This window comes from Sceloporus occidentalis, unplaced genomic scaffold (assembly GCF_023333645.1).
Source record: "Sceloporus occidentalis isolate IW3139 unplaced genomic scaffold, rSceOcc1.0.p SCAF_3, whole genome shotgun sequence".
NCBI classification, from domain to species: Eukaryota; Metazoa; Chordata; class Lepidosauria; order Squamata; family Phrynosomatidae; genus Sceloporus; species Sceloporus occidentalis.
Window position 1 is genome coordinate 80171341 of NW_028316983.1, and position 15020 is coordinate 80186360.

Sequence of the window (15020 nt, forward strand, 5' to 3'; positions counted from 1 at the left end):
CGATTGCTCAGGAACAGGAAGGGCAAAAGTTTTATATTCCTAAGAGTATGCAAAAGGAACTTGCAGCACCGTTGAGACAGATTACTGTATGAAAGTTCTACACAGACCATGTCTACAAAAGCTAATGCTGCAAATTCTTTTACACAGTTAGTCTCAAAGATGCTGCAAGAAAATCCCTTTGCATACTGATATCTCTGAAGTCTATCCCTAAGAGTGTTCTGAAATCAATGAGATGTAAGCTGGCCATGACTTTCATTTATTTCAGTGGTTATGCTCAGGATGCTCAGGATGCTTGGACTCAGGATGCTCTCATGGAGGGCTTACTTATTAGATTCCACCCATGCATCTTTCCATAATCAGCTGGTCCAGAATCAGTTCTGGCCTCACTTCCAACCCTTGCCTGGCTCTACTCTGTGACATCACCGGGACCTACCCATATGATCTCACAGGTTTCTCCTCCATCTCAGTATTTTAACCTGGCAGCTGAGGAAATTTGATGCTGCTAATCTGGAAGCCCTATTCCATTATTGTGTCTTGAGTTTACAAAGCAAGAGTGAAACTTGGTATGTATTATTAATGATAACTAAGGTGCATGGAGTTATCCTTAGTAGTGCTAGACTAGATGGTGGGTTACCTGGTCCATCTTTCCTTGCAAGAATCATAGCATTCTTTGGGGAAAAAACACCCCAAAATCCAGAAGGCTCTTAAGGTAATAATTGATGGTGCACTGGAAGTTGACTAGTGGACCATATTTTACCTTCTGATACCTCCTGACGAAGCACAAAAGACAACCGGCCCTACCTAGGTGTTACACCTCTTGCATCAAACCATGTGAATATGTGAAGGGAAAGGGTCTTTGCATTAACATTTGTATATGTGAAGGCTTCCATACAACTGGGAACCCTGCACATATGCATTGTATATGTGGAACCAAGGTGGAAAGTGTAGCCTTGACACACATATCAGGGCTGGTTTAGTCCTGGGTCTTAAGTTCAGCTGATTTGCCATAATCATATTTGAAGAGAACTAATCTCTATTAATATCAGACTACTAGCAAGACCAAGGGAAATCTGGAAGGCAGAGCAAGGAGTATTTTGATATTGGCAGGCTTGTGAATCTCAAAATTAAATTACTGTATACAGTTTGGTCTCTTAAGGATCATGTTTGTTATTTCTAAGAGCTTGTCTACACTGTTCAAATGAGGCAGTTTCCCTGCATCCTCACTGTGACCTGTCTTCACTACACAGGGCCAGATCCCTGATTTGAGTGTGGACTGTCTTCATGATGTAAGGCTAGTTCCGCACCAAATCCACCCATCCTCCTGTAAAGTTGTTTTAAACACTTACTTTTTGCTTTGGATTTTTCAGGAAAACTCGGAGCACTCCATGATGATGGTGAGCAGCTGTCTACCCATGTGTCCCTGCTGTGTGGTTTGGTGCCACTGTTGCTGACATGAGGCGCTCCCTCTGAGGTCACAGCAAGGCACCCAGCTGTGTGATTGAAAGTGAGTGCCTCAGAGGGAGTGACTTGTGCCAGTGTCAGCGGCTCTCAGCAACACTTCGGGCACAGCTGCCCAGTGTCATTATGGAGTGTAGAGGTAACAGAGGGTTCCAGGGCCAAAATACTCCCAGAGAAGCTCAGAATATTCTGGATGGTATAGACAAGCCTTTAGTCTCTCACAACATCAAGCTTGTGGAAACTGAGATGGAGCCACCCAACTATCATAAAGACAATTTGTGAAATTTGTGAAATAGAGTTTAAACAAGTCCTCAGTGTGCTCTTACAGCTGGGTAGGATCCACACATTCCTTTTCTCCAAGTATTTCAGTTATCTCCTTGGAGAAAAGGAAAATTACAACACTACTGAAGTGATGTAGATACTGGAAATCCTCTAGGCATACATTCAAAGCTGCTGCTGAATCTATTTTATGTTTCCACTCAAATGGTGAATGTGAAACTTTGGTGCAAAGGCTCTCCGCTAATAAATTCTAGGAGTGTTACATCACTGATTTAACTGATCAGTTTTCCTCTGTTATTTCTTCCTATTAGTATTCTTCATGCCTGTTTTCCTTTCTGAATTCTAAGCCTGTTTTTAGACAATGCTAATTGCTTTTTCTGTCAAGGAATAAGACTGAAGGAAATCTTTCCAAGTCAAAGCTATTTCCTTTCCATTGAGATATATGGTTTAATCCTATTCAAAATGATATTGTGATCTGCAGATGGTTTGCTTTATATTATCTTCTGAGGGCTTTTCCCCTCTTTTGAAGAAATCATGAGAACCATAAGTTCTCAGTACAAAGCATCTACACATACTGCTTACATAATCAGCAGCCATGATGATATATTGTAGGAAAATGAGAAGTGCGACATATTTCTAAATCTGAGATTGAATTCATAGGTTGCCCTTTTCCATTCTGTGGAAGTATATTCTGTTGGGAACAGGCAAATAATAAACAGGTGCAAACTATTCAGTGTCAATTTGTTTTAGTCCCTAGTAATTTTTAAAAACTATAACCATTAAAATACTAAAAAAAAATAGGCACCCATAAAAATAGGTAATGAAATAGAGAGATCATTTCTTGGAAAAAAATTTCCACACCTTGCCTCTCCTCAGGCCATGACTGTTCTTCAGAAAGCCCTGTTCTGGCAGCGGTGGTGAGAGGAATCCTAATAAATAACTGGATGGTGAAGCCATCAAGGAGCATTGAAGATGTCTCCCTTATCATCAAAGGAAGAGCCATTCTACTGAAACTCATGTGGCAAATAACTCATGTGGTGTTGGAATATCTAGTGAGGTAAGCTTGCAGCTCTACAGTCGGGTAGCTGATCTCTTGACATACTGTGGCCCAAAACAGATGGGCCAAATAAACCAGTTTCTGGCCATATTTGAGGTGTAGTGTTTAGATGATGCATGCCCTGAGCGCAGCCAGAAACTGCTTTGAGGCCACATCTTTTACAAAGAACCAGGCCAAAAAGGAGCAATAAAATACTTTGGTCACGGCTCCACCACCACACAGCCCCCTTTCCTTGAATTACTTTGCTTGTACAGTGGACCCTTGTTATACTCTGGGGTTTGGTTCCAAGATCCCCTGTGGATAACAAAATCCGTGGATGCTCATGTCCCATTAAGTATAATGACATAGCAAAATGGTGTCCCTTATAACAAATGGAAAATCAAGGTTTGATATTTGAAGGCTATGTGTATAAAGTGTATGTGAAAGAAAAATGAATTTAATGTTTAGACTTCTGTCTCATCCCCAAGGTATCTCATTATGTATATGTAAATATTCCAAAATCTGAAAAAATCCAAAATGCTTCTAATAACAAGCACTTTGGATAAGGGAGACTCAACTTGTACTTCAAAAGTAATAAATCAGCTCTTCCCACTGGTGCACAGACAACCACATTTCACAATGGCATGTTTATTAAAAAAATATTTTCCACTGAAAACACTGGTAATAAATACATGGTTGGTAGAACTGTTAATACTGGGGAATTATTTTAGAATTTAAGGATTCAAGAGAGGAAGATAGGAGAGAGTAAGAGAACAAGAACTCTCAAATAGCTCACCCATTTGCGTTTGTGAGTATGTGTGCAGAGAAAATAAAAGCCAGCAGCCACAATAAATTCCAACAAAAAACAAATAGAGTTGGGTTGAATATGGTAGATGATACCATAATCACATAACTGTTTTCCACAGCTTTGTGTCTTTTGCTCACACTGTACGATAGAAAACTCTCTTTCTCTCTCCAGTGAAGGAATAAGGCAGGGGTGAGAGAATAGCAGATTGCCAATGTACTGAGTGATTAGCAAAAGTAAAAAAATGGAAGGTAGGAGAAAGGGGAGAAAACAGAATGCACAGAGAAATGCAGAACTATGCTGAAGTCAAGTGCAAACTGAACAGAAAGTCATCTTCCATGACCCATGTTCCTCCTGCAAAACGGTCACTGAACAGAAGAATAACTTTCAGGTACAGAAGGAGGCATTCCTAGTGGCTTTCAACAAATCACACTGCCCCCAAAATTAATTCCTGTCACATCGGAGATACATACAGCCCCATAATGCAGCCCTACACCACTGTCTGCTGATGAAGGTTGCTGCTTACAACTCCACATAGCTTGTTTGCAATTAATCTGTCCAATGCCAAAAAAAGAGAAACAGTTTCATGTGTACTTTTATGACTTATGTAACAGAAAATTCTGGCATGTGTACAATGTAACTTAGAAGTAAGACTAAACTTACACTTACCCAGTGCATACTTATTATATTTTTATTGTGCCTTTCTTCCAATAAGGTTGGTATGGCACATACCATTCTCATCCCCCATTTTATTTATAATCACAGCAACCCTTGGGATGGTACAGTGAACAGTCTCGGTCCAAAATTTTACATTATGTTGGATCTCAGCATAGGTGTTCAAGATAAAGATGTCCTGGACTCTTATGAATAACTTTCCACCCAACAGATTGTGAATTGCACTATTCATCAGCTGAAGCACTGTGTCCTGTTTCTCCCTTCCCGTACACTGCTCCAACTTCAAATGGATTCCATCCCCTTATTAAAACCACAGGGATGTGGGCCTGGACATTTGGACAGGACCTGAAGAAAATCCAGCCAGGGTATAAAGTGATCAAGTATGTATGAGGGGGATAAAAATACAATTTTAATTCAAAGACACAAGTTTAAAGAGGAAAATGATTAGAACCTCATGATGGAATGGAGGAAAACATTAAAGTGAAGTTGTAACATAGTCATATACATGGTTTCCAGCCTATATTTAGTCTGGTCCCAAAGTCTATATTAATGAAAATATTGGGACAATTAAATAACATGATATATACAGTCTATACAAATGAGAGAACGTCATGTACTCTTCTTTAGCACCATGTTCACATATGTTTAGGTTCTTTTTGTCTAGACTGTTATAATGCTAGAATTTGGAAGGAAGGAAGGATAAAAAAGAAGCATGTATCTGGCACTTGGAAGGCAGACGTGATGGGATATTTGTAGACTGTGGCTTAATATTCACTTGAAAATCTCAAAAAATGAGACCTCCTTAAAATAAATAACTCCTTAAACAAAACTCATTAGCTCAGAAAGGAAGTGACAGCAAAAGTGACAAAATATCCAGAACCATATAATATAAAAAAATAAAACTAACCAGGTAACAAATACTGTTGGTTGCAACATTTTTTAAAAAATGAACGTGTTTTCAGAATTTCTAATATGAACAACTCTTTTTATGTTTGATCAATAATTACGGCAGAGATACTCAATAAGATATGCAATTATTATTTTGGTTACACATAATATTTAAATAGAATAATGGCTAATATGAAGAGTGATATTGCAACCAAGAGTAATTTGTTACATGGCAACTTTGGCTGAATCATACGCAACAGTGAACCACAGCTTCTGTTTCTTACACTACAGTGCACTACCTATTCCCATTTTCTCCTTTGGAACAGCTACAGGGAACAGATTGTAAGCATCCGCTTCTAGTTGAGAACAACCATTGTTAGTCGTTCTGTCCAACTGAGAAGCTATAATTAGTGTTAACTATATTTATTGAAACAAACCAGGATCATTAGCAATGGTGGTCTATTTCAACAAGCTAAATTTAACACTAACCACAATCTGTTCTGGTTGAACCATAACTGCAGTTGGGTGAAAAAAATGGAGATAAATCAAACTATAGCAGACTCATTGAAATAAATGCATTTTGTTAGTGTAACACTAATATGAATATAATTTAGCTCAATAGATCTACTCTAGTTGGGAACTAAGCAGTATTTAGTCATTTCCACTGAGGTTAAAATGCTTCAAGTTAAAATGTCAGTACAATTATGACATGTTCATTTTGTTGCTAAGCATGGTGAGTCAAATTCAACATTGCTGAATACTGAGGGGTTATCTTCCTGACCAGTAGGATGAAAAGAATGTTACCTTGAAGAAATCATTAAAAGGGGGCAGGGATTTTTGAAGTGCATTGCAGATGAAATTACATCAGTTTGTCCCAAGAAAACCACAGTTATCCAGTGATCCCCTCCTTTTTTAAAAACCATTATGAACCTATTGAAAAAGCCACATCTTGTTAAATTTTTGTCTTCACAGATGTTCACAGCTGGCTTCACAGCCCCAGTCTGCACATGACAGTCATTCCATGCTTTCCTATTCAAGGCAACTTGAATTGTCCTCCAACTCCAGCTATGAGGTAGTCATTAGATTTCAGAAACCATCAGAAGCAACAGCTACACATTGGTTTCCAGTTCATTGATTTCAATTGTACAGTGGTCTTTACTGCCGCATTTCTCTGTATGAGTTTCTATGGGATTTTCTTCTTCCTCCACTTGAATGGGTATGTGATGTTGTAATGTGTTCGATGGCTCAGGTCCATGTGGCTCATTCATGGTTTTCACACAGCCATTTCGCTGGTAAGCCATGATCTGGTGGATGCTAATGGGTTTTGTTTCACAAATCAAAGGCACCTACAAACGGAATAGGAAAATTCTGATTATTACTACCTATTAATATTCCAGTTTTTCCTTTCTTTCCTGCAATTATTACAATAGTTTAAGTGTAATATATTAAAATCAAAGATGGCTCTGTTGGTATGCTTTACATTACGCAGAATGACTTTGAGAAACTGATATTTATTTTTTTTATGAATGATAAGAGTGATTTTTGAGACAAGCCAAATGTTTTTCAAGTTGCAACATTTGTTACTGTACTTCTTTTTTCCAAATTAAACAAAGTTTTTGTTTTCCCAGACAATTTTATGACAATTCCCAGCATCAGCTACATTTTATTTTATTTGTTAATTTCTGAGACACATTGGATCATAAAAGTCTTCTTCTCTCCCCCTCCTTTTTTGGAAAAATCTTAGAATCACAGTGCTATAGTGCATCAGTGAAATGGCAGTTTTGCACTATAATACTATAACTCTAAGATTTTTTTTAAAGGGGGGAATTGGCTTCACACCATAGGATTACCTCAGCAAACTACTGAGATGATCCTTTTAAAATAAAATAAAATAAAATAAAATAAAAGCCCTAGTACAGATTCAAGAAACCACTACAAATACGCCCCCCCCCCCCCCCCGGAATGGAGCAAGAAGATGTGGAACTGACAAAACTCGCAAAACCTAAAGAGCTATATTGTAAGAACTCATATGTTTCAAACCAATTGGGAAGAGCCTCATATCAGCACCTGTCAAGTGGCCAAACCTCAGCAGGGATCTTTTGCAGAATTCTTTGGACAGAATTTCTCCTCTTCATTGCAACTTGCTTGTTCATACAGGCTGAGTATCCCTTATCCGGAATTCTAAAATCCAAAATACTCCAAAATTAAAATTGTCCACATGGGTGCCATTCACACTACGAAATAACCTTGTGTGGAAACCGGGTTATTTCAGGGTCGTTCATACTGGCACTGAGTAGACTTGGTGCTATTTGTAGGGGGGCTTAACCCGGTTCTATTGCAACCAGGGATTTTAGCATGTCTTTTCAAAAGAACCAGTCTGTTTTTTACCAGCTGCCAATGGGAACTTGCTGTTGATTCAATTCGGAGCACAGGAAAGGAGGGGTTAGTGTGCAGGGGAAGGATCATGCACACCCCTCATGCCCACTACCTATATAAGGTTTATATGAAACACAAATCAATTTTGTGTTTATACTTGGGTCCCATCTTCAAAATATCTCAGTATGTTTATGCAAGTATTAAAAAAAAAACAATTAAAAATTAAAACCAAAACATTTTTCGTCCCAAGCATTTCAGATAAGGGAAACTCAACCTGTATGTCACTGTGATTCCACTAAAGTGGTGGTGCAAAGGAGGCAGAGTAGATACCACTGTCTAACTGCTTGCTGGTAGCAATGATGAGGATGAGAAAGACAAACATCAGCAGGTGATACTACTTGCAAAAAGATATAACTAATGGAGAGGCTTAATGAGGAAATCTTGCCCAAGGGCCCTTTGAAACATGCCCCTGCCATGAAATATAGGATATAACTATCTATGCCAATTCCATCGTGACATTTCACATTTTCTTATTTATTTGCTCCCACCTCAGATCCATCTTTGGTGAAATCTTTTCTGCAGATGTGTGCCATTATTCCAGCAGCAAGAGCATCCCCTAGGACATTGATCATGGTGCGAAATCTGTCTCTGTCAAACAAAATGAGGGCATTAAAGAAGTTTCTTTTCTTTTTGTACATCAACATCTTAAACATTTTTGTTGCACTCATGCAGAAATTCAGGAGTACATATACACAGTGTGTAGGACAAGAATAAAGTCACCTGTTTAGTTTAAGCTCCTGTGTCACTACATCAGATCAAACTGACCAAATAAAGAAGGCACAAAATTATGTTAATGACCAGTAGGATGAAAAGAATGTCAAACAAAAGTAAAGGATACCACCCCAACAAGCTTTTTATTGTTGTACGCCTTGAAGTTGCTTCCAACTGATGGCAACCTCAAGGTGAACCTATCACTGGGTTGTCTCTCAATGTTACTCCACCAGGACCCATCTTTTAAGTGATGTAGCATAGTCATTTCTGTGTTGCTGGAGGGCAGAGGAATAGAGGGGTTGTGTCCAGGTAATTTCCTGTGGCTGGATACACTGCAACAGGTATTTGCATCCCTGCAGATGATGCACTTGCGGCACATCTGGCTACAGGAAAATAGCTTGACATATCTCTGCTGAACTGCTGTTCTCCAATGACATGGAAATGGCCAGGGGAAGCTGTGTTGCTTAAAGGGTGAATTTGCAGGAATTTTTGGTGTGATGACAATGGCATAAATCCAATTTATGTCATTGTAATTCATCAATAGGATTCAGAGTTCCCTTCCTCCTAGATTTTTTTCTACAAAAAACTACAAAGCCCATATTAATTATTGCTTAGGGAAGTTGGCAGGCCAAGTAATCTGGGTAATGTCTGGTTGGGAAAGGTTGTCCTAATGAATGGGATATTAACTTACAATCTCTTCAACTGAGTTTGTCATTCATCTGCATCTTTTTTTTCTTTTTACCCCATCAACATGTACACCTCACCATATATTGGTTATTAAAGGTTAATGATAAGAATTATTAAAGGTATTTTGTGTTTCTTTAAGAGGACACCGATCCACTGCAAATGAAGCTACAAAGATCAGTCAGTAAATCAAGAGTGGAGAATTCTTAATTAGAAATGTCTTGAGAACCTCTGACCATATGTAGAACATTTCTCTGATCAGCTGAATCCCTGTATCCTTTCTGTCTTCTCCCAATCAAGGAGTGGGGGGGGGGGGAAGAGCCAGAGATCTCTGGCATACTCGATCAGGTATCTAACATACATTTGGGTGGTGGATAGGTAGCTAAATTGTCTCCGGATTTTGCTGAAACAGAATTCAGCTCTATCAAACCAGCATAGTGTTGCTGGTTTCTGGATTCTATTTAACTGGCAACAGGAATTCCTGAGTGAGCTGATCTGGAATTAATTTTGTAAAGTGTAGACTCTGGTACAACAACTTTAAAGACTTTGTAATGAAGGAAAGAAATCCTCTTCTTCCATCCATCCAGAAATATTATTAAACTTCTGTGCATAATGAAGGAAGTAATCTTGAGCCAAGTATTAAAAATAAAACTGCAACATGTTTTCAAGACAAAAACAGGAGAACAAGGAAGGGGAGTACTTTATATAGTCTATTTAAAAGGTAAAAAAAAAAGTGAGTAGGGGAACCATTAAGCATGTCCAGATGAAGAGCATAAAATATTTTCATTCCAACTGGAAAAGTAATAGAGTTTGGATGTTTGCAGGAGACAGATGTAGAAGAATGCAGGGGACAAGAATGTGGCTAGAAGATAAACATTAGTATGCTTGGCATTATGACTGAGATTAATCTCCCTCCCTTATTAGCCCTTATTATTATATCAGGTCTTATTTATGTTTTCAAATTATTATTATTCATTCCCACCTCCTTTGTGCATAGTATATCCTTTAACTGTAAATGTAGAACAATTTCATTCTGACTTGCAGCTTTTTACAGAGCAATGCTAAAGGGAAACATTTGCAAACGGTACCTTTAAACTGTTCTGGAGAACACAAAAATTAGGGGAAAGGGCAGGTGTATTAGCTGGAATTATTCTTTGTAAATTATTTGTAGTTCAGCCAAGTTCATCTTGGCAAGCCTACTTTAAATCTGAAATGAATCATGTGATTTCCTGATTTTTCCAAAACAGAGAAGTACATCTGAAATCTCAATCACCTTACTTAATATATTGATGTGGGTCATAAAACTGAAATTCTGGAACATCCAGATGTTTGGCTTAAGAAAGCAAAGGATGGTCCAAGATCAACTCTGTCCAGTTTTTGGCTTGTTTAACTTAATGGAGAACAAAGCTGGGTTGAACCAGAAAAGTTTTCATATACTGTTAAGTACACATGTGTGAGTAAATATATTGGTCTGCGTACTGTCATACCTTATTCTGCTTCCTTACTGTTAAAACTGAATGCAAAACCAGTTATTATGGATTTATCATTCATATATTTATGGGGACCCTGCAGCAAAGTGTCTTCTGGAGGGTGTTCCCAGCCACAGATCTGTCTGTTTAAATTTCCAGTGGTGCTCCAGAGACCGTCACACGTTGATGCCAGACCTGTGTGCCTGTCTCCTTCCAGGGACGTAGCCAAGGGGGGTGGTTCTTGGGGTCTGCCCCCCCTTCCATTAGGAAAATGAATGGTGTGTGCTGCTGCGCCGCCGTGCCCAAGCCCCATTATAATGGTGGCACTTAGTCTGGACTCCCCCCCTTCCTAAAATCCTGGCTATGTCCCTGCTCCTTCCCATGTGGAGGTGTGTAACAACAGAACGAGTGCACAAGTGGTGTTGCTGAACCCTCTGCCTCCTGTAACTGTATCTCTCCTCAGTCCATGCATTGCTACTTCTCTCCCTTCCTGACATTCTTAAGCTCTTGGAATAAGAAACTGGAAGTGTGGCAAGACCAACTGATAGCAAAGAATTCAGAGACATAGCCATGTTAGTCTGCAATATCAGTAGACAAAAGGATCTTGCAGCACCTTTGAGACTAATTAAGCAAAAGGCAGTCTAGCACAATTTTTTGTAGACTTATGTCTACTTTCTCAGATGCATGAGGAAGTGGACCAAGGCTATAAAAGCTTATGCTACAATGTCTGTTGCTGAAGTTAGTCTCAAAGGTGCTACAAGATCCCTTGCATACTGACTGTAAGAAAGTAAGGCACGGGAAAGTCTTGCTACCCATCTATTCTACACTTTTTTCACTGTAAAATAACCCTTACAATTTGCTACACATGGCCTTGGCCATGTGAATTATTTTTATTGTGTCTGCTTTAGTCCTAAGTTTTGAGCATGAAGGGGGGAAGGAGCAGACATATGTCTTCATATGCTGCCTGCTAATCAGCTCTGAAACAAAGACAAAACAGGTGTGTGGAGTGTATGTGCAGTGTATCAACTGAAGAAGTCAAAGACAAAAGAGTGTAAACTGCCCCTCCTGTTCTGTTCTATGAACACTAACTACTGTACTCAGGTCTATTAAATTATAGAAAGTAGAAAACCTTTTTATTTAAAAATAGTATCTCAGATTAAGTGACTAAATATCAAACAATGACTGTCATCACCCCTTGACTGTATGCATTACATTGAAACAATCCCTGAACCAGATTGATCTAATTTGATTCATAAGGCAATCGTTCTTTGGTTAATATGCCCATTTTATCCATGGAGAACAGAAGTAAAAGCCATGTAGAAAAATAATGGGTTTCTGGGATCTCAGTTTCCATTATAATCCACCATCCCATTTTTTGGATCACCATGAGCTGTCAGATCCTATACATTTTGTCCAACCCTCACACAATCTATTTGGTTTGAAGATGGTAGAAAAGTCTCAAAAAGCTTTCAGTTACTTACAATGCCCAGTCAACAGCAATTATTAGGGTTATGTCATCTGTAGGCAGCCCCACTGATGTCAGAACGATGACCATGGTCACAAGGCCAGCTTGTGGGATCCCAGCTGCACCTATGCTGGCAGCTGTTGCTGTGATACTTAAACAAGAAGAAGGACAATAACAATTTAACACAGAAGACAAAGCTCAGTAACTTTGTACTTATTATGGCTGGATTTGGGTCCTTCTTCACAAGAAATAACATTGTTTAGCCTAATGGAGAGCACAGTAGAATCATGACAAGGAAGGCTCATGGGAGAAGAACTCTTGTGCCAGTGTCCCAGCAGAGGTAGTCGCTCCCTGCTATAACTTTGGACCAAACTACACATGGCTTGCCTTGTATTCATCCATTCAATATCTACACTTTTCAAAAAATTATGTAAACAACAGTACTAGGAAAGCCTGAACAGACTTTGGGAGTGGGGTTGGAAAGGAGACGTCCTGGCCATCACTCCCCAAGAACCCAGGCTGCTATTTGATTTTCAAGGGAAACTCCACCAATTAAGACTTCACTTGAAATTCAGATATAGCTGGCCCTCCATATTCATTCTGCATCCACAGATTCAACCATCCATGGCTTGAAAATATTTAAAAATAAATCAAATTCTAAAAAGAAAACCTTGATTTTGTCATTTTATAAAAGGGACACAATTTTACTATATCATTGTATATAATGGACTTGAGCATCCATGGATTTTGTTAATGGGAGAGGGGTGGGGGCTGGAACTTAACCCCAGTGGATACCAAGGGCCCACTATACTAGTTTCAGATATGTAGACTGACAGTATAGTAGCAGAGGGAGAAAGAGTTAAAATTCCTCCAGCTTTACCTTCTCTCAATTTTGTAGTTATAGGCTTAAATCCAGGTTTAGTCCTGTCTGGAGTAGTCCCATTGAACCAAAAGAATTTATCTATGTATTGAGTTACCACCGAACAATTGACTGAATGGGTCTCATCTAGTTGGGATTAATCAACAAGATATCAGCCATTATTATTCTTGTTATTTGTACAGTTGGGTTCTGGTGAGGGGGGGGTTATTTCCCCAAATAGTATTATGAACATTAAATAAAATACAGGTTGATTCTCCTTTACGTATTTTAGATTTCAGATTTTCGAATATGTGCATATTTTTATTTATTTATTTATTTTATTTATGTGCTGCCTTTCTGCCAGAAGGGGGCTCACAGGGGCCTTTTTCTTCCCAGGTGGCTCACAGATAAACTAGTTTTTTGAACTTTACAATAAATATTTAAATATACTTAACGAGATGTCCTAGAGATGGGACTAAAGCCTAAACATAAAACTCATTTATGTTCCTTATATAACTTATACACATAACCTGAAAGAAATTTTATATATAATATTTTTAATCCTTTTGTGCATGAAACAAAGTTTGTGCACACTGAACCATCAGAAAGCAAAAGTATCACTATCTCAGTCACCCATGAAAAAGTTTTGGATTTTGGAGTACAGTTCGCCCTTCTTATACACAGATTTTTTAAACACGGATTCAAGCATACAAAATGTTCAAAAAAAGTATAAATTTCAAATATCAAACCTTTATTTTCCATTTGTTATAAGGGACACCATTTTGCTATGTCATTATATTTAATGGGACGTGAGCACACATGGATTTTGCTATCCACAGGGGATCTTGGAACCAAACCCCAGCATATAACAAGAGTCCACTGTATTTTAGTTTTTGGAATTCTGGATAAGGAAAACTCAACTTGTACTAGGCAGGTTTTTTAAAAAGACCCTCCAGTGCCCAATGCATCCCCCCTCCCCGATTTCTTCGCAGCTACTATTTACATAACAAAAAAATGTGAATGTTAATTCAATTAATATAACCGTTTGCTCATGGGCTTAACTTCACCTAGATGCTGGCAGGAATTTTATGGAAACTATCAAGTAACCAGGATCTGTATAACCCTACCAAGAATGAATTAGTGTTTGCCAGCTGCTTATGTATATTCTGAAATGGTAATTCAATGTAGAATTAATAATAATAATAATAATAATAATTTTTTATTTTGCTGTAGAATTAAGCAGATGGTAAAGACAAGAAATCTGTGTGCAAGAGACAGTAAGTAGGTGGACCCTCCAGAAAGGAAACATGGACTTCCTGTTTACCCAGGTACAAATATCTGACACCAATTGAACAAAGTTGTAGTTCTTGTTATCAATGAAAGGGTTTCCTAGGCCCTATCCACACTACGAAAATAATCTGGCATGAATCCAGGTTGAATCTTTGTTGTTCACATACTTCCCAAATGCACTTGATGCACTTTATGGTGTGGGTGGCTGGCAAACCCCCCACTTAACCCGGGATATTCAATACCAGTTTTTTCCCGAGTTTTCCTGAAAGATCTAGACCAATCTGCATCTTTGACAGTATAAATAAGCTTCCGAATCAATTTGGATCGCTCTGTATCATTCAAGGGAATGGAGGCAGCTCCATTTTATCGTGAAATGACGGCACGTGTGAATAACAAAGGGGTTACAGTGACTCAAAGAGATTTGTGAACCCAAAACAAAATGGAAACAATAAACCCAATATGCATCAGCACGATGATCCGCATCTCCTTGGGACAAAAAACTGACTGTGAATGTCTCCCTAGATTCACGCCAATATAGATTTTACATTCTTGATATTATAGTCCAATTTTAGCAAACAACAAATAATGTCTCATATGATGATGTGAACTGTTATCCACTATAATGTATTGCAAACAAAACTTGTTAGCCTATAAGGTGCCAGAAGATTCCTTCTTCATTTCTCTGTAAAGAATTTACACAGCTACATCTTTGCAAATACTTCTATTTCCGTTGTAAAAATGTCTGAAGTCATCTAAAATTTAGATCAACATCTATATGTGAAAGTTTCAAGTCCTAAACCTATTGCTGAATAGATGGGTGACAGTCCAGCACAGAGTTAGACACATTTAAACACCTTGAAACAAATGGGAATGATTTTTTCTATGTATTAGGCTGCAGTCCTCAAATATGCTTATAATTAAACTATCCTGGATCTTTCAGACAGAGCAGGCTTTGGATGTAATAC

At 38.4% G+C, this 15020-nt stretch overlaps 1 protein-coding gene across 2 annotated transcripts in view; it reads right to left on the reverse strand.

Moving 5' to 3' along the window:
• Nucleotides 1-4640: 4640 nt before the first annotated feature.
• SLC1A7 (solute carrier family 1 member 7) overlaps nucleotides 4641-15020 on the reverse strand; it is a 74815-nt gene continuing 64435 nt past the window's right edge. For both annotated transcript variants that reach the window (XM_089515177.1, XM_089515176.1), the window contains exons 9-11: nucleotides 11923-12057; nucleotides 8066-8165; nucleotides 4641-6487 (exon numbers count right to left, since the gene is read on the reverse strand). In XM_089515177.1, coding sequence (XP_089371303.1) covers nucleotides 6251-6487; nucleotides 8066-8165; nucleotides 11923-12057 — 472 coding nt within the window. In that variant the 3' untranslated portion in view covers nucleotides 4641-6250. The remainder of the gene's footprint in view (nucleotides 6488-8065; nucleotides 8166-11922; nucleotides 12058-15020) is intronic.